The 18,427-nt window shown below is 44.4% G+C and overlaps 1 protein-coding gene across 1 annotated transcript in view; it reads right to left on the bottom strand.

Annotated features, from left to right (window-relative positions):
• The window catches only part of RECQL4 (RecQ like helicase 4), a 42,564-nt gene that overhangs the window by 8,247 nt on the left and 15,890 nt on the right, over nt 1-18,427 (bottom strand). The window contains exons 6-15 of the mRNA XM_044658325.1: nt 17,398-18,161; nt 17,140-17,239; nt 16,812-16,938; nt 15,355-15,486; nt 14,788-14,919; nt 11,620-11,712; nt 11,015-11,151; nt 9,775-9,858; nt 9,296-9,478; nt 8,928-9,110 (exon numbers count right to left, since the gene is read on the bottom strand). Coding sequence (XP_044514260.1) covers nt 8,928-9,110; nt 9,296-9,478; nt 9,775-9,858; nt 11,015-11,151; nt 11,620-11,712; nt 14,788-14,919; nt 15,355-15,486; nt 16,812-16,938; nt 17,140-17,239; nt 17,398-18,161 — 1,935 coding nt within the window. The remainder of the gene's footprint in view (nt 1-8,927; nt 9,111-9,295; nt 9,479-9,774; nt 9,859-11,014; nt 11,152-11,619; nt 11,713-14,787; nt 14,920-15,354; nt 15,487-16,811; nt 16,939-17,139; nt 17,240-17,397; nt 18,162-18,427) is intronic.

Here is an 18,427-nt window from a genome sequence, read left to right as displayed (position 1 = left end):
GCTGGAGCACAGAGTAGTAGGAAATAGGCATTAGCTAGAGATGAGGGATTGGCCTTAGGAAGTCAAATAGGGCAGGGAGAGCAGCAGAGACATACATCATTTTTACTTTTGGAAGACAGCCAGCTGGCAGGCATATCACCTGTCCCAAGAGGAGCTCTGTCTTTTCTAGGCTGGAAGATCAGAAGACTGATCACAGCTGTACCAGTGGAAGAGGCTGAATGAACACTCTAAAGCAATTGGGACCAACAGATATGAAGGAGATTTACTACCTATAAGGTGATAGTAACTCCTGAAGGGTAAGAAGCAATGGCTGGGCGCAGCTAAATGGCTCAGGGGATAGAATGCCAGGCTTAGAGATAGAAGATTCTGGGTTCAAATTTGACCTCAGATACCCCCAAGCTGTATGACCCTGAGCAAGTCACTTCACCCCCATTGTCTAGCCCTTACCACTTAGTGTCAATTCTAAGAAGGGAAGTTTTAAAAGTTTAAAAAAAAAAAAAGCAGCAGCAATGGCTGCCAGTAGCAGGCATCCTGTGTTTCCCTCTTAATTGGAGTAGCTCATGTGCCTTAGAATCTGCAAAGTACTTGGTTCATCACTTCCTGGTCAGGTTGCTGCTTGTGTAAAGACTATTATTACCTCGACTTTACAGACAAGAAAGCTGGGGGTCAAAAGAGATAACTTATCACCGAGCAGAGACCCAAACCTAGGCTTCCTAACTCCAATTAAAAATATTATATAAATTTATGTAAAAAAAAGTTATATTAAAAAACCTCTGACAGAGAATGATACTCAAAAGGATTCTCTCTTAACGCCTTCCTAGAAAGTGGTGAATCTCACTGTCTGGGACAAATCGCAAGTAAAGCTGGGATGGGAAACAACTATAAATTGAAGGAGATTCCATCCCATGAGCCAAAGAGGTTGCCAAATGAGATCATGAAGCTTGTTACTATTCTGGGAAGCTGAAAAAGTAGAGAAGCCACAGACTAGAATGGGTGACCCACATGGATAGTAAGCCACACTGAAGGGTGAGGGAATCTGGGAGCATTTCAAAGATTAGAAAGTGTTCCTGGCTGATGGGGGCCAGAGTGAAGAAGAACAGATGCACCCACGGTCCTAGAAGGAAAAAGGAGAGTGCATTTCATGAATAGTTCCCAATCTAAGAAGGAAAGGAGTTTCTAGCTGGTTAGCCTGGTTATACTGTCCAGATAAGGTGGGGGAGGGTGTGTGTCTGCACGCGTGCACGCAGTGCATATCCTTTTCCCAAAGCTATGGTTAACATGAAATCCCAAGGAGTACACTTTAGTCGAAAGAAGAAACCTAGTACAGGGTCCTTCTTAGAAGAGCTTTTCTATCCTAAGTTTTTCTTTTCTATCCTTCAGTAGAGTTTTAAGTTCATACTGTGTACAGGACACTTTGCTAAGTAAACTCTGGGAATACAAAGGCAGACATAATACAAATCTTGTTCAAGGAGATCACAACTAATTAAGGCCCAGCATACAAATCATGATGATGCAAGGGACAGAGTGCTATGAAGAATTTGACCAGTGCCCCAATAATCACATTACCAAGGAGAACAAAAACAAAAAGGCCTCCCTTATATAAAAATATCAATGGCACTTTCTATGGTATCAAAAGACTGAAAATAAAAGGAATGCTTAATGATAAGGAACAGCTGAACAATCTGGATAGGGGAATGCAACAAAGGAAGGGCCTCAAAAAATTATAACTTCCCAGTGAATGGAGAAACCACTGGGCCCAGATGAAGTGAATATTTATCATACCATTACTCCGGGCTGAGATCTTAACTTTCCTTCCTTACCAATCTCAACCATATAATTAACAAATACTCCTCTTCTCTTGAAATCTTTCTTCTCTTGTCCTATCACTACTTATCCCTTTTTAAGATTGGATTACTCCTACCATCTGCATCTTCAGCTCTTACTCATGTGCTACTGAATGGAATTGAGGGAATCACAATTGAGTTGCCTGGGGACACCATTAGTTTATGGTTTCCATCTTTAAGTGGGCCTCTGTCGCTGCCAGGCAATACTTTTATTCTTCTTTAAATGATTCTCTATCTCATTCTCCATAGAAGTTATTCCAAACCTCTTTCCTCAAGTCTCCCACACCTTTCCTTCCCCCCACTCCCACTCTTAGTTGAGTTGGCTCCTTACTTTATTAAGAAAGTTGAGGCCATTTAACAAAAGTTCCTTCTTGTCTCAAAAGTCCTTGACATTCATCATTCCCCATTCTACTCTCCTTTTTTTCCAGACTGGTGAAGAGGTGACCTTTCTCTTTGCCAAAGTCAATCCCTCTCTTACATGTACCCTTGACCTCATTTCTTTTCTTCTCCAATAAGCTGCCCCCTCAATCACTCCTTCTTCTTTAATACTGAATTTCTATCTACTAGTTCCTTCCCTACTGCATTCAAACATGTCTAAGAATCCTCACCCTCAAAAAAATCTTTTATTAGATCCTACCATCCTGTTAAGCTAGTTTCCTGTATTTGGCTTCCCTTTCTCAGCCAAGCTCCCCCTGATACTTATCTTTGGGTGACTTTGGGCAAGTCTCCTGATCTCCTTGGGCCTCATTCTTCTTGTTTATAAAACAAAGGGCCCCTGAGGTCTATAATGGGGAAAAACCAGAGAAGGTGCCTTAAATATTAAATATGGGCTCTGTGGGGTGGATAGGAGACAGGAAGGGACAATGGGAAAGACTTTACAAGCCAGGGAACCAGGTTTAACTACAAGGGAAAGACCATTGACTGAAATGACAGTTAAGCCTGACCAACTGTCATTCAGCCCCACCCAGCCTGGAATAAATACAGATTAATACATACACACAATGAGGACCTAAACTTACTAAAACCACACAGGGAATCAGTTTAATAATAATATGAGGGGATTGGCAAGGGGGTTAGGTAAACTATGGCTAACAACCCAGGACTGGAGTCAAAAAGGGTAAGATCCCAAGCCAACCTGGCCTCTGCCAGGCTTTGACAGCTTGGCTAAGGACCTGGGGAAGAGGGCTTGAACTTGGGATCTCACAACTCTTCCAGGGATGTTACAGGATGCCAGGAACCAACTCCTCCAGAACTGATGTAGCTAGGTAGGGATTGAAGTCTGCAAGCTATCCACCAGATCACAGGCCACTTCCCTACTCAATGCTCTCTTGCAGGATTGATATCCTCTGCTTTCAATCGTCACCACTCTCCAGGATCCCAGGGAATCAGGGTGCAACTCCACTAGCTCTGAGGTCTCCCAGGGTCAGTTACAGCTTGTCCTAAACACTATGGAGTCTTTCTCAGAAAGAGAGCAAGTCACTTCCTGCTTCCCCATTCCATGTGGAATTCTCCAGCCCTTCCTGCTAAGTCTTCTACATAACAACTAAATAATCTTCCTCACCACAAGTCCCTTCCACCTCTAAATCTATGATTCTGTGGTCTTCTCTTAACTTAGGCAATGGTAGGCTAAAAATACTTCTTTAGAAATGGAATGAGAGGGAGTCAACTAGGTAGCACATTGGATAAAGTGTCAGATCAGGGACTAGGTGGATCTGGGTTCAAATCTGACCTCAGTCACTTCCTAGCTGTGTGACCCTCAGCACGTCACTTAACCGCAATTGCCATAGCTTTTAACACTCTTATATAACACAACCTTATAACTGATACTTGCATTGACTCTTAAGATAGAAGGTAAGGATTTTTAAAAAAGAAATATATATACTCATTGCCTCCACCTCCAAATTATTGCTTAAGTAAAACTGTTCCCTCCAAAGTTACCAGAGATCTCTTAATTGACACATCAGAGGATCTATTCTCAGGCCTTATATATCTAGATCTCTCAGTTCATTTGATATTGTTAATATACCCTTTCATCCTGGTTATTCTCCTTAAGGGACACTGTTTCTCATCTAATCTATCTCACTACTCTATCTCTATCTCCTTTGCTATCACATCAACCATATCACACATCCTGTGAGTGTTCCCCAAGGCTCTGTCCAGTAGCCTCGAATCTCTCTTTAAATTTTCTCTTCCTGATCTCATCTCAAACAGAACTCTCATGGAGTTAACTCCCATCTCCACAAAGATGACTCCTAGAACTCTCTCTTTTGAGTTCTAGACCTGCATCATCAATTGCCTGTTAGACATTTCAAAATAGTTATCCTATTGGCATCTTAAATTTAACATGTTCAAAACAAACTCATGATCTTTCCCTCTAAACCTAACCCTTTTGCAAACTTCTGTTAAGGGAACCACTGTACTATAATATCCCAGGTTTGGAACCTTGTCATATCATCCTCAAACCTTACTTTTTTACTTATCCTACATATTATCCAACTAGTCATCAAATCTTGCTAATTCTATCTCCACATCATCTCTTGTATCCAATCATTTCTCTTTAAAAAAATTTCCCCTATTGCATGTAAAAATAAAATTTTAAAACTTTTTTTAAAGTTTTGAGTTCCAAAGTCTCTCCCTTCTTCTGACCTTCCTTTACTTCCCTCCCCCATCTGAGATAGTAAGCAATCTTATACAGATTTTACATGTGCAATCCCATAAAACATTTTTCCACATTAGTCATTTTGTGGAAGAGATCTCAAATGAAAACCAGAAGAAGAAAGAAAATGAAATATAGTATGTTTCAGTCTGCATTCAAACTCCATCAGTTCTTTCTCTTGAGGACAGATGGCATTTTTCATCATGAATCTCTGGGATTGTCTTAGAATCCTACATTTCTGAGAATATAACTAGGTCATTTGCAGTTGTTCATCAAGAAATATTGCTGTCACCGTGTCTAATGTTCTTCTGATTCTGCTCACTTCACTTTGCATTAGTTCATATAAATCTTTACAGATTTTTCTGAAATCATCCTGTTTTTATTTTATAGCACAAATGTATTCGATCACTATCAAATATCACAACTTGTTCAGCCACTCCCCAACTGATGGACAGTCCCCCAATTTCCAATTCTTTGGTACCACAAAAAGAGCTACAATAAATATTTTTTGTATGAATAGGCCCTTTTGTCTTTTTAAAAATCCCTTTGGGATACAGATCTAGAAATGGCATTGATGGATCAAAGGGTGTACACTTTTTTAATATTCTTTGAGCCTAGTTCCAAATTGCTCTCCAGAATCTAACCATTTCTCTCTATACACATACAGCTGCCACCTTAATTCCAGCCTTCATCACTTCTTAACTAGATTACCAAAATGACCTCCTGACTGATCTTGTCTCAAGCTTCTTTCCACAACGATCTGTCCTCCAACAAAGTTGCCAAAGTGCTTTTTCCTCAAACACAGATCTAACCCTGTTAATTGTCTAATTCAATAAACTCCTATTGCCTTCAGCATAAAATAGAAATTCCTCTGCTTGTCATATAAAAGCCCTTCACAATATGCCCTCAACCCATTTTTGAGCATTATACATCATTCATCCTTCTGTATTCTGAGATCCAGCTAAAGTGCTTTTCTCTGTTTTTCATACATCTCATCCCATCTCCCTACTTGAGGGCTTGGCACTAGCTATATCTCATACTCACAGAATGCCATCCTCTTCATCTCCTCTTCAGAAAATATCTCACTTCCTTCAGACGGAGCTCAAGCACCATCTTCTACACGAAGACTTTCTTGACCATCTCTTCCCAATTTTCCAACAGCTGCTAGTGCCCTCCCTTCCTAACTGCCAGGTACTTACTCCCACATGTATGTGTTGTCTCCTTAGAATATGAGCTCCCTAAGAGGAGAGATTGTTTAATTATTTTATTTTTGTATACCAGCACCAAGCATCTTCTTGTCACCATAACAGTAGTAGTAGTAGTAGTAGTAGTAGTAGTAGTAGTAGTAGTAGTAGTAGTAGTAGTAGTAGTTGTTGTTATCATTCTGGCACACATTAGATACATAATAATTGCTTGATTAATAAATTATTCTCAAGCAGGAAGAGCACACTGATGAAGAATGTTATATAGCATCTGCTTGGAGGGAGGGCTGCCTGGGAAGTCCCCCGCTCAGTCCTCCCTCAGGTAGAGCACCCTGTAGCTCTCTAATGCACTCAGTACTAAAGGATGTAGTGTTACACTTCAAGGAAGTTGGGAGGCTACCCAAGGCTTTGAAGCATTTGCCAGAAACAGAGAAACCGGATCGAGGCTGTGAAAAGCTGAAAACGGAAGAGTGGCTGAAAAAGAATGACCTGCCAAGTTGTTTCTCCTGTCCAGAAACAAGCAAGGGAAGCCAGGAATGTGCTGGGAACAGTGCTTCCTTGTGAAGTGCAGAGATGCCTGTAGATGAATGGATTATATAGCTCAGGGCCAATCTTTCTTTGGACAGAGAGAATGCAGCAGCTTGAAGTGCTTGGATTTTCCAATTCCTATGATAACTATATTTTGGGGCCTGGATTTGAAAAATTCCTGACTATGCTGAGAAATGCTGTTTGCTGGAGAAATGTCCTGTCTTAAAAGATTCACTTGCCAGCACAAGAAGCAATGAGAATAAAACTCCAGAGGCAATTTGATCAGAAACCCAACCACGCCTGATCATCAGTCAAAGAAAGTAAAGTTCCTTCTCACTAAGGGGAGGTGGGAAACTGAGCTCTGCAGATTAGATTTATAAAAGATGAAGGATCATCATGGAGAGCTAGGGGGCTGTAATGCTAAAAAAAATTCCTAGAGACTTTGGGCTTGAGTTCGGGTTTTGACACATACTAGTTGTTTGACAATGGGAAAGTCCCTTCTTCTCTGAGTCTGTTTCCTTTTTATTTTATTTTTTAAAATCTTACCTTACCTATCTCTAGGCCTGGCTCTCAAATTCACTGAGCCACCCAGCTGCTTTCCTGTTTCATTTTTTAAATGTTTCCACTGCTAAGCACACATCCTAAGGAGGTCCTATTATACACCAAAAAATTCACAGCACCATTTTTTGTGTAGTAAAGGTAGTAGGTGGCCATTGGGGAAACCAATGGCTAAAGAAACAAAATACATGCATATTACTATGCCCTAAGACAGTGATGGGCAAACTATGGCCCTGCAGGCCAGATACCCCCTGAAATGTTCTATCTAGGCGGGACATTATTCTAATCTGACGAATACAACGAGTAGGACACAACACAATGAAACTTCCAAAGAGTTGCCTTAGAAACAGACTGACAGATGAGCATTTCCTTTCCTTTGGCCCCCTCTTTAAAAAGTTTGCCCATCACTGCTCTAAGAAATAAATACGAAGAATTCAGGGAGGCAAGGAGGCCTTCAGTGAATTGGTGCCAAGTGAAATAAGAAGAAACAAGATGACTATATATACAGTGATTATAACAATGCAAATGTGGAAAAAAAAAACAAAAACAACCCGAATACTGTGTATTTATAATGAATAGGATTGGCCCTGCAAGAGAGTTGAGAAAAATGCATCTCCATTCTGTCACTACACAGTTCCAGGAGGGGACTATGGGTCTGAGATATTGCATACAGAGGCAGTATATTGGCTAGTTCTGCTGAACTGTTTTTTTCTCTTTCCTTTATTATTCATTTATATTTATCCTTTCCATATCACAGGGTTTAGGGGCACAAAGTCCCTGGGATTTGAAAAATCTACATAAAATGTTTTGGCTTTCTCTTTGTATCAGAGAAGAAGTTTGATTTTTTTCTTTTTCTTTTATAAGGCATTTATGGTACCTTATTGTAAAATTTGGGTTAAGTATGTATTTCTGAATTTTTAAACTTTTTCTGTGTTGTCTGCTGGCCTTTGTGTGTCGTCTGTGGCTTCTACAAAACTCCCCCAAACTTCTCATGTAATTTCTTATGCCAACCTGTGATATATGGAAATTGTTATGGAGAAAGTAGAGATATGAAAGGAATAACCACACCCACATACCCACACCCACACCCACACTCTCACTCTCACTCTCACTCTCACTCTCTCTCTTACTCCTTACTTTTTGTCTTAGAATCAATAGCAAGTATCATTTCAAAGGCAGGAGAGTGGTAAGGGCAAGGCAATTGACGTAAAGTGACTTGCCCAGGCCCATACAACTAGGACATGTCTGAGGTCCCATTTGAAGCCAGGATCTCCCATCTAAAGATCTCTATCCGTGGAGTTAACTAGCTGCAATTTTTGATTTCTCTTAAAATCTCTGATATAAGGGATGATTTTCTAGGTAGGGCAGGGGGAGAAATATATTCTGAAACAAATGTGATATAAAAACAAAAGACATCAATAAAAATAAGGCAAAATTAAAAGAACAATTTTTTAAAAGATAGAATGAGTAGGAATGACTCCTAAAGTTTATTGTATGGTTATAGATATAGACACACACACATATGTGAATACATAAATATGTATATAATGTGTGTGTATGTATAATTCAAATGGAAAGATCCTTCCAATTCTCTTTGTAAATGTTTTTTAATATGAATAGCCTTTTATCAAAGGTTTATAAAAATATAGGAAGGTTTTTTTTAATAATGAGAATGAAAGTATATTTACAGATGTTTAAAAAAAGCTAGAATAGGATTGTCAATAACTATACTACTTACCTGACAGGGTTGTTATGGGGAAAGAGCTCTTCAAACCTTAAAGCATTAGAGAAATGACTATTGTTCAGGGAGGATGAGTAACTCCCTTGTCTTTGAGAGGAGGAATAAATGCTGAGATGGCTCTTCCTTCATCCTTGTTAGGAATGTTATGTGTGGACGGGCTCAGACAATCTTAGAACTGGAAGGGACCTCACAAAACCAGCTCTGGGGATGTCAGGGAGATGAGTTACAGACCTCAAAGCAAACTCTGGTCAGGTCCTGGGATATCCACTGCAGCAGCAGGTTCCCTCACTGTCTGGATTCTGGCTGGTGATGACTCCACATGGGTGGCTTAAACAGAGAACTAACTCTAGCCAGGTTCAGCCTGTCTTGCCTCTAAGAGGAACAGGGAAGGATCCTACCTGGTCCTTGTCTCTATCCAGGGAGACTGAGAGGTGTAAATTGGAGGGGATGGCGGCCAAATGTGCCCCAAAGATGGCTTCCTCCGGAATTCCCAGGTGCTCCCCCACATCCCTGGCAGTAGCACAGGTGGCAGTGGCCGTAAGGCCCAGGAAGCAGCGCACACCCAGACGCTCCCGCAACACCTGACCAAGGAGAGTGGGAGAGTGAGCAATGACTCGGAGGTGATCCCTTTCTCTGAAGCGCCCAGCCCTGGGCTCTTCGTCCAGTTCTGTGAACTGGCTTCTCAGGGGGACCCCGATCTCTGTAATTCTACACCCCCTCCCTTCTAGTCGCCTCTTTGACCCTCCCCTATTTCCCAGGGCCTCACCTTACAAAGCCGTAGATAGCAGGGCCGGAAGTTGTGGGACCACTGGGAGAGGCAGTGAGCCTCATCGATGCAGGCAAATGCCACAGGGGGCAGCCGGGCTGCAGGTGGGAGGCAGCTGAAGCCTCCAGCCCCAACCACTGCCTCTGGGGACAACAGCAGCACCTGCACCTTGCCAGTCATCACCTGCAAGGGCCCCCATTCTAGTTAGTCAGTCAGACAGGCAGACAGACACCAAGTACTTCTCCCCCTCAGCCCTCCCCCAGTAGGATTTTAGGAGCCTGAGCAAGGCAAAGGGCATGGGGTCTACAGGGTTTAGGGACCATGGTAACAGCACTCGGGCCAATGACCCTCAGAGTTTCATCTTCTGGCCAGGCTGGAAGCCTGGGAAGGGAGGCACCAGCCAGCAAAGAAGCTCAGGCCAGGTCCACTTGGGGCAGAAGGCTGAAGCACCTTTCCTTTCTAACTCACAGATTACTGACCTTCTCCATGGCTGTCTCTCTTTGCTTCCTGGTCATGTTGGAGTGAACACAGGCAGCTTTTAATCCTGGGGGCAGTCCTGACACCTGTTGGTGGCACAGGTTCTCAGTGGCAGAGTCCAGGGAGGGTCCTGCTTTATTCCCACCCTAGGGAAACTCAGAGAGGCAGGGACAGAGCCAAAAGTTCCTGGCCTTGTAGAGCTCAGTGCTTTGCTCTGTTCAGACTGACTAGCCAAGTCTCAGGTTCAAAGATCCTGGATGTGAAACAAATCAGTGGCTTGAGGCTTCCCAGCCCTCTCCCAGGCCATAATGGGGAAGCAAAAGAAATATAGAGACCTGGTCTCTGTCCTGAGGAGCCTGCTATCCAGGTGAGATAGATAAGATGAGGATGTGTGAAGAGACACATGCATATGTCCTGAGAAACGTGGAGATAAATGTGAGTAATGAAGAAATGACAACCAGAGGCTCTTAGCACTAGGAAGCTACTGCTAGAGAAGGACAGGCTGCTTGTAAAAGAAGGGCCTTGAGCTGGGTTTTAAAAGAGGTGAATGCTGTGAATTGGCCAGATTTGGGGAACCATGGGCATAGCACCAGTTCCTTGAGAAGTCCTCCCCACAAGGAGGGTCTAATTAAAGCTGTATAAGAAGTTGTCAGAGAGAGGAGAACCCTGGCATGGTGGAAGCTTTCAAGAAGTGAGTGTTTTGGGGGCAGCTGAGTGGCTCAGTGGATTGAGAATCAGGCCTAGAGATGGGAGGTCCTGGGTTCAAATCTGACCTCAGGCACTTCCTAGCTGTGGGACCCTGGACAAGTCACTTAACCCCCATTACCTAGCTTTTACCACTCTTCTGTCTTGGAACCAATACACAGTATTGATTTTAAGATGGAAGGTAAGAGCTTAAAAAGAAAGAGTGAGTGGTTTGGCAAGCAAGTGGAAAGACTGTGTGAAACTGGATCTGTCCTTCTCTTTGGAGACTATGTTGAGAGGTGGCTCTGTAGAGTGCCTCAAGTCAGGAATTCCTGGAGTAAGAGCTTTGGAGGCCATGGGTATCAGGATAGGGCAGGAAGCAGACAGAAATACAGGGAACTAAAGGACACAGAAACTTCTAGGGTCCTGACGTTGTCTGGGAGGCCTTTTTAGGACAAACAAGGTATAAGCAAGGCTGGACACCATGCAGTTTGGATAGGGGCCTGGCTCTGGGATTCTCCCACCTCAGGGATGAACAGTTTGGTGCTTGTGGCTTACCTGATCATCCATGAGTGACACCAGGGGTGACACAACCAATGTAATGCAGCAGCTGCGTTGGGCATAAAGAAGGGCTGGGAGCTGATAGCACAGGGACTTTCCCATGCCAGTGGGTAGCACGACCAGGGTGGAAAGGCCTGAAACAGACCACAAGGACCCTTCCCCCTGAGGGATTGGAAAGCAACAGCCCCCAGGTCCCTTTATCACAGAGGCAGCAATGTCCAATTATCTCTATCTGATGCCTCATCCCAAATAAGCCTCCCCTGAAACCATATCTTGTTTTCTGGATCCCCCAGTGCCAGTTTAGAGTATGGCCCCTTTCAGACCCAGTAAGTTGTACAACCTGCTAGGTCTAGGGAACATCTTTAGATCCCTTGGTTGCCTCCTCCCAATTTATCTTTCAGGCCTCTCTGTTTGGAGAGAAAGCAGCAAAATGAAGGACTGGGGAAGGGTCCTAGTGCCAATGCCTTCTTTGGTCAGTAAAACTGAAGGGGATGTTTCTTGAGGGATAGGAGCCCATGGGCCTATCTCAGTTCTGGAGCTCTCTGGTTCCAAGGAAAGGACTGCCTAATACCAGGGAGATTCTGCCATTGAAAAGTGCTCACCAGAGAGGATCCTCATAATGGCAGCCTCTTGTCCAGGGCGGAATGTGTGGTAACCAAACTGAGTCAGAGTCTCAAATACTTCCAATGGGGTCTCTGCAAGAAACATGACATCAACAGGGTTCAAGTAATTAAACCTGACAAAGCAACCTCACCCTGTAGGCACTCTGCTTTGAGGCCAAGGGGAAGAGGAAGAGAAAGGAAGAAGCATTTATATAGTATGTATTATGTGCCAGACACTGTGCTAAATACTTTTCAAAGATTATCTCATCTGATCCTCACAACAGTTCTGTGAGATAGCTACGGTTATTATACCCATTTTATAGTTGAGGAAATTCTGACAAACAAGGGTAAGAGACTTGGCCAGGGGAACATAAGCTAGAAAGTATCTGAGGCCATAGGAGAGAAAAAGAAAATGATAAATAGTGGAGGGGATGTGGGAATATTTGGGACCCTAATGCACTGTAGGTGGCGTTGTGAAGCAATCCATCCATTCTGGAGGGCAATTTGGAACTATACCCAAAGGGTCATAAAACCGTACATACCCTTTGATCCAGTAATATCACTACTAGGTCTATTTCCCAAAGAGATTTAAAAAAAAAAAAAGAGGGAGAAATATATTTATCAAAATAGTTGTACAAAAATATTTGTAGCAGCTCTTTTAGTAGTGGCAAAGAATTGGAAATTGAAGGGGTGTCCATCAATTGGGGAATGGTTGAACAAGCTGGGCTATATGATTGTGATGGAATATGATTGTGCTGTTAAGAAAAAACAAGTAGAATGCTTTCAGAAAAACCTGGAAAGACTTAGATGAATTGATAACAAAGTGAATTGAGCAGAACCAGAAGAACAATGTTACAGTAAAGCAATATTGTTTGATGAACAAATATGAATGACCTGGCTATTCTTAGCAATACAATGATATAAGAAATCCTAAAGAGTCATGATAAAAAATGCCACCCACTTCCAGAGAAAGAACTGATGGAGTCTTAATGCAGACTAAAACTTGCTTTATTTTAATTTCTTTCCTTGCCATTTTTTTTCACTTCTACATTTCTTTCACAAAATGACTCATCTGGTAAAAATACTTTACATGATTGCACATGTCAAATCTATATCAGATCTGAGAGGAAGACACCAGGTAATGGGGAACAAGAAAGGCTTTCAGTAGGAGATGCCCCCTGAGTTCAGCCTGTTATAGGAAACATAGATTCAAAGGTGCAGGAAAAAAACAGGGAAAGCATTCCAGGCATGGGGGCAGTAGAAAGGCATGAAGATCTGAGATGGAATATTGTGTGTGAGGGAGAAAGGCTAGCAGGGCTGAGGAGCATGAAGAACAGTAATGTGTAAGAAGGCTGGAAAAGGATGATGGGGTCAAGTTTAATCAGTTTTAAAATCTAAAGTATTTAATCCTAGTGGTAACAGGGAGCCACTGGAATTTACTGAGATGGTGGGTGGTTGGGTAGGGAGGACATGGTCAGAGCTGTGTTTTAGGAAGATCATTTTGGTAGCTATATCAGGGTGGAGAAGAGAGGTAAGAGGACCAATGATCAGGAGGTAAATAGGGCCTAAACTAGGTTAGCAGCTATTGAGTGGAGAAAAAAGGGCATGTGTGAGATGTAAAGCAACAAGATTTGATAACTTATAGGTGGTACAATGAATAGAGTACTGGGCTTGGAATCAGGAAGACTCTTCATGAGTTCAAATCCAGCCAAAAACCCTGGGCAAGTCACTTAACTCTTTTTGCCTCAGTTTCTTCATCTGAAAAATGAGCTAGAAAAGGAAACGGCAAATCATTCTAGTATCTTCGCCAAGAAAACCCCAAAACGGAGATCACAAAGAGTTGGACACAACTGAATGACAACAAAAATATTTGGAGTGAAGAAAAGAGAAGAAATGAGGATGATACCTTGAGAAAGTTAGGGAAAGGTGGGTTTGGAGGGAAGATGAGTTCTTTTGAACATGTTAGGTTTAAAATGCTTACAGAATATCTATTTTGAAATGTCCTATAAGTGGGTGGTGATGAGGGACAGAAGATTAGGAGAGAGACCAGGGCTGCATATGTCAATCTGAGAGTCACCTGAATAGAGATTATAGCTGAATCTATGGGAGCTGAGGAGGTTACTGGAGGAAACAGTAGAAAAAGAAGGGAAACCAGGTTGGGGGTACGGTTAGGTGGCCTGATGTGAGTAATGATCCCACAAAAAAGACTGAGAAGGGGCCACAAGAGAGTAAATTGGCAGGAGCTGAACCAAGAGGGAGTGATGTCACCAAAACCCAAAGAGGAGGAAGTGCCCAAGAAGAGAGGGCCCTCAGCAGTACTAAATGCTACAGACAATAAGAAGGATAAAGACTGAGAAGAGGCTGTCAGACTCTGCAATTCAGAGATCACCAGGAACTTTGGAGAGAACAGTTCCTGGCAGAGTGAAGAGGTCAGATGGCCCAGGGTTCTGAAGAGACTGAAAGATGATGAGAGAAAGCTTTTTTAAAGAAGTCCAGCTAAGAAAGAGAAGAGAGATACAGAATGGTAGATAAGGGGGGAGACAGGATCTAGTGAGGGATTTTTTAGGATGGGGGAAGAAAGGTCTATTCCTCTCAAAGAGATTTACTGCAAAGAGAACAGACTTGGACTCTTGGGTTTGAATATAATTCTTAGGTTCCTTCAATTAGCAGCCAGGCGGTTCTGGGTAAGTTACCTCACTTATACGAATCTTGGGTTTTCTCAACCATGAAAGGGAGTTAATGATTCTGGGTACACCAGGAAATTGCTAATAATAAAAGCTAATATTTACATAGTGACTTAAGGTTTGCAAAGCACTGTACAAATATTAACTCACTTTATCCTCACAACTGCTCTGAGAGGTACCCGCTGTTATTATTTCCATTTTATAGATGAGGAAACTGAGGCAGATAAAGTCACTTGCCTAGGGTCGCAGCTACTGTGAGCACAGTTGAAGCCACAGCCCATGGCGCCACCTAGTGGCCACTGTGGTTGTGACAATTGAGTGAGAGTGTCTTCCCAAGAGTGCTCATGAGTGCATGGTGCTGGGCAGCCATGAGCCCTGGATGGGATGCAGCCTGCCCTTTGGGGCCTCTGTGGCCCCTGCAGATGCAGGGAGAACATCACATCGTCCTCTCTCCTTTGCATCCAACGAACGCTATACGTCTTACCTGCCACTTGCCCAGAGGGTCCCAAGCTGTACAATGGCTCCACGGAAGAGGGAAGCTCGAGGGCCTCGCACTCAGGCCCTTTTGGGGGCACCGGCTCTTCCGGCTGAGATTGCCTGCTCTGCTTCTTACTCTCTGGGATAGAGGAGAGAACAAGAGAGACAGCTTTAAGCACCAAGCAAGCCACCTTTGGAAGCCAACTCCTCGAACCAGGGTCATTCCTTTAGGAAAAGTCACAGACACAGAGGCCCACGATTCCCAGAGCCCAGGATGTGCCATGGGGGGAAGGGGCACTGAGAGAGGGCACTCCCCTTAGGCTAAGAGCCCTCACAGCCCAGAACATCCCCATAGAGAAAGGCCAGCTCGAGAGCCGGGGAAGGACACAGAAATTCACCCCTCTGGTCCATGGACCCACAACCCTGGATCCTTGATAGGGTTGGAGACAGAGGGGGCACAGGGCTCTGAGTTCCTGAGTGAATCCTGATTTCGGGGAAGTAAAGGGGCCAACTAAAGTCTCCCTCCCCCTCCCCAGCCCTGCCTGTCCAGCTCCAGGTACCACAAACAGCTCACCAAGGTCCCTGCAGGCAGCAGAACTGACTCTCTGGGCCACCTCCTCCAGTGTGGGAAGGGGGGGCTCCTCCTCTTCCTGCTCTTCTAGGGTCTTACTGTCTCCCTCCTCAGAAGACTGGTAAGAGGTGAGAGCTGCACGGGAAGGAATGACCTGCAGCACCTCTCTCACCTTCCCTTTAAGCTCTCCCCCCCATACCCACCCACTAACACTGTGGTCTCCAAAAATGTACTTATATTTACAAATTAGACAAATATATATTGTGAAATTCACTCTGTTCTGTCCAGACCAGAAATGGGGGCACAGGGGTATGGGTCTTTTACCCATTGGTCACTGTCCCCAAGGGCAAAGCCTGCCCTGTTGAGGGCACCTGCCATAGCCATGAGGTGATGTGGGGCAGAAGGTGGGAAGGGGGAAGGAAGGAGATTTTTTCACAGTGGTTAAAACTGCCTGGAGGAACTGAATTTAAGGGAAGAGGAAGGAAGGATTTAGAGAATTCACAGCAAGGCAGGGTCTAGAATGGGAGGTGTGTGTGTAGGGGCAGTATAGGTGAGGGATGGGTGCAATTGTGTGAGACACTGACTGTTGCAGGGAGGGCAAGATTTAGTTCGCTTCCCACCCTCTGGTGGATGGCACACTGTCGGGTCAGGCCACTGCCACTGCTTGGAAGACAGCTGCTTTTTTCTGGCACAAACCCAAGGTCTGCTTCTCCTCCTGAAAACATTCCTAGGTAGGTCAAGACAGGACACAGGGCAGGGGTCCCTACAACTGGTGCACTGCCAGAGGAAGGAGGTGGCCTGCCTTCTGCCTTCTCTTCCATACGAGAGGCTAAAGAAAAGGTCCTTATATATTCCTTCTAGTTCTGGCATGCCGAGGACTTGTGTACATCTGTGTCTAATGCACTAGCCTATCATGTTCCCTGAATGAACTAGACTGTAAATTCCCCAAGGGCAGGAATCATGTCTTGACATGTGTCGCCTTTGCCTTTTATCCCAGAAACTAACACAGCAGTAAGGCAGTATAGTGTCCAAAGGAAAAAGGACTTGGAAATATGAGGCCTGGGTTTGAGTCCTGGGTCAGGACTAGCTATGTGACCACTGGTAAGCCATCTCCTCTCTGAGCCTCAGGTTCCTTTATCTGTAAAATGGAAAAGAAAATCCTAGCACCATTTGCCTCATGGGCTAATTTTAAGAAAAACAAAAATAAGAATTATTACCAGAATAGAACAGGCCTTCAACAAGCACTTGTTGAATTGAACTAGTTCAGCTCTGCTGATGCCCAGCTCAGAGCCAGCCTCTTCCCAGGACAGCCTCCTGTGGCTGGAACATAGGCTTCCTTCACAAAGAGCCTCTGCCCTTGGGCAGAAGAAAGGATGGGACGAGTGGCTATTCTAGACCAGAGTTTAACCAGGCCTGGCAGAGATACCTCTGTGCAGTCCTGCCTCGGCACTCCCTATTACCTCTTCCAGGGCACTGTGAAGCCCAGTGCCCAGCGCCTCCACATTTGAAGCAGGATTCTTTACCCCGACCTCTGGACCAGCCACCCCCAAACTGCTCGCCTTTCATCTGCCACTTCTTCTTCCATATCTGCAGGTGAGGAGACACAGGTGAGATAAATCTAAGCCTGTCATCCTGCCAATGCCTCTGGAACAGATATTCTTGAGATACACTAAGGTCAATCTCCCATTAGGTGGTCAAATACCCTTGTATCTCCAGCCTCTTTGAATGGGCCTGAACTGAGGACAGTGGCTTACCCAGGGTCAGAAATAGAGGCTGAGGACCCCTTACCTGCTTACGGAGGTGTTTACCCCGCAGAACAAAGCCCCTAGTATAACATTTCTTCTTTAAGTTGAGACGTACAAAGTTATCATTGGCCTTAGAGAAAGTCCTGAAAAAGACCCAAAGACTCAGGAGCTCCGCCACCTCTAGGACACAGTTTCCCAACCAATCTTAGTGGACTCTGCTTCCTGCTGAACTTTGGGCCCTGACACAGAGTGACCACCATGGTTGGAAGTCTGTCTCCCCAACCTAACCCGTGAACATTACCTTGGGGCTTTGGTCCCAGTGACAGTCTTGGCCATCCTCTCCATGACCATTTCTCCCAGAAGGTCTTCCTTGGGGATCTCCAGAGCTGCCACTCTCCCAGACTCCCTGTTACGCTCCCCATTAGACTCTGGTGAAGACTTGCTCCTGAGCTTCATCTTCTTGGTGCCAATTTTCTGGTGCTTCAGAGTTCTGTCTTGGCTCTCATCCCTCTGTCTCTTCTGAATGGGATTTCTCTGCAATGTTCTGACCTCACTCATTGAAGGGGTGTCTTCCTTCTCAGGGAGGCTGCCAAAGACTGGCTTTGTTGTCAGGATCTCAGGCAGTGAAGCACCACTGAAATCATCATCATCGTTAAAGATTACTCTCAGATCTGTCTCTGCAGGGTGCTGGGATTCTGTGCACTTCTGCTCTGGACAAGGCTCTTGGGCCCTTGATGGTGAGCTCAGGGAACTGGAATGTTCTATCCTTTCTGGCTTCTCCTTGGCCTCATCCTGGCACCTCTGCAACCAGCCAGGATCCAGGGAGCTCAGCCTCTGGCCCAGGGTATCTTGTAACTGCTTCAGCTTCCCAGGCTGGGGAATAAACTTTGGTCCACAGCCCCAGGTAGGTATGGAAGGCTTGAGCATGACGATGTCTCCTTCACAGGGACTGGGTATGACTTCTGATGGAGCAAAGGGAACTGACAAACGAGACTTGGCTGATGGGCATGTCTTTGGCTGTTGTCTGCATGGAAGCCGAGGTATTTGGCCTGAGGAGGGTCCTACCTATGAAAGGAAAGAAGTGTCTCAGTTTCCTTTCCATACCCAAAAAGAACAGTCCTTTGATTTCATAATCATACCAATTCCAACCCTTCTGACTGGGGCCATGACCACTCCTACTACCATCCTGAGAGGATTCAGGGACCTACTCAGGACCAGAGATATCTATCAAGAAAGAAACCAGGCCAGATACATCAGTGTATTTTTTTTTAAACCCTTACCTTCCGTCTTAGAATCAATACTGTGCATTGGTTCTAAGGCAGAAGAATGGT

The sequence above is a fragment of the Gracilinanus agilis genome, chromosome 1, assembly GCF_016433145.1.
Source record: "Gracilinanus agilis isolate LMUSP501 chromosome 1, AgileGrace, whole genome shotgun sequence".
NCBI lineage: Eukaryota > Metazoa > Chordata > Mammalia > Didelphimorphia > Didelphidae > Gracilinanus > Gracilinanus agilis.
Note: the sequence above shows the minus strand (reverse complement) of the source record. Positions and strands in the feature narration are given on the sequence as shown.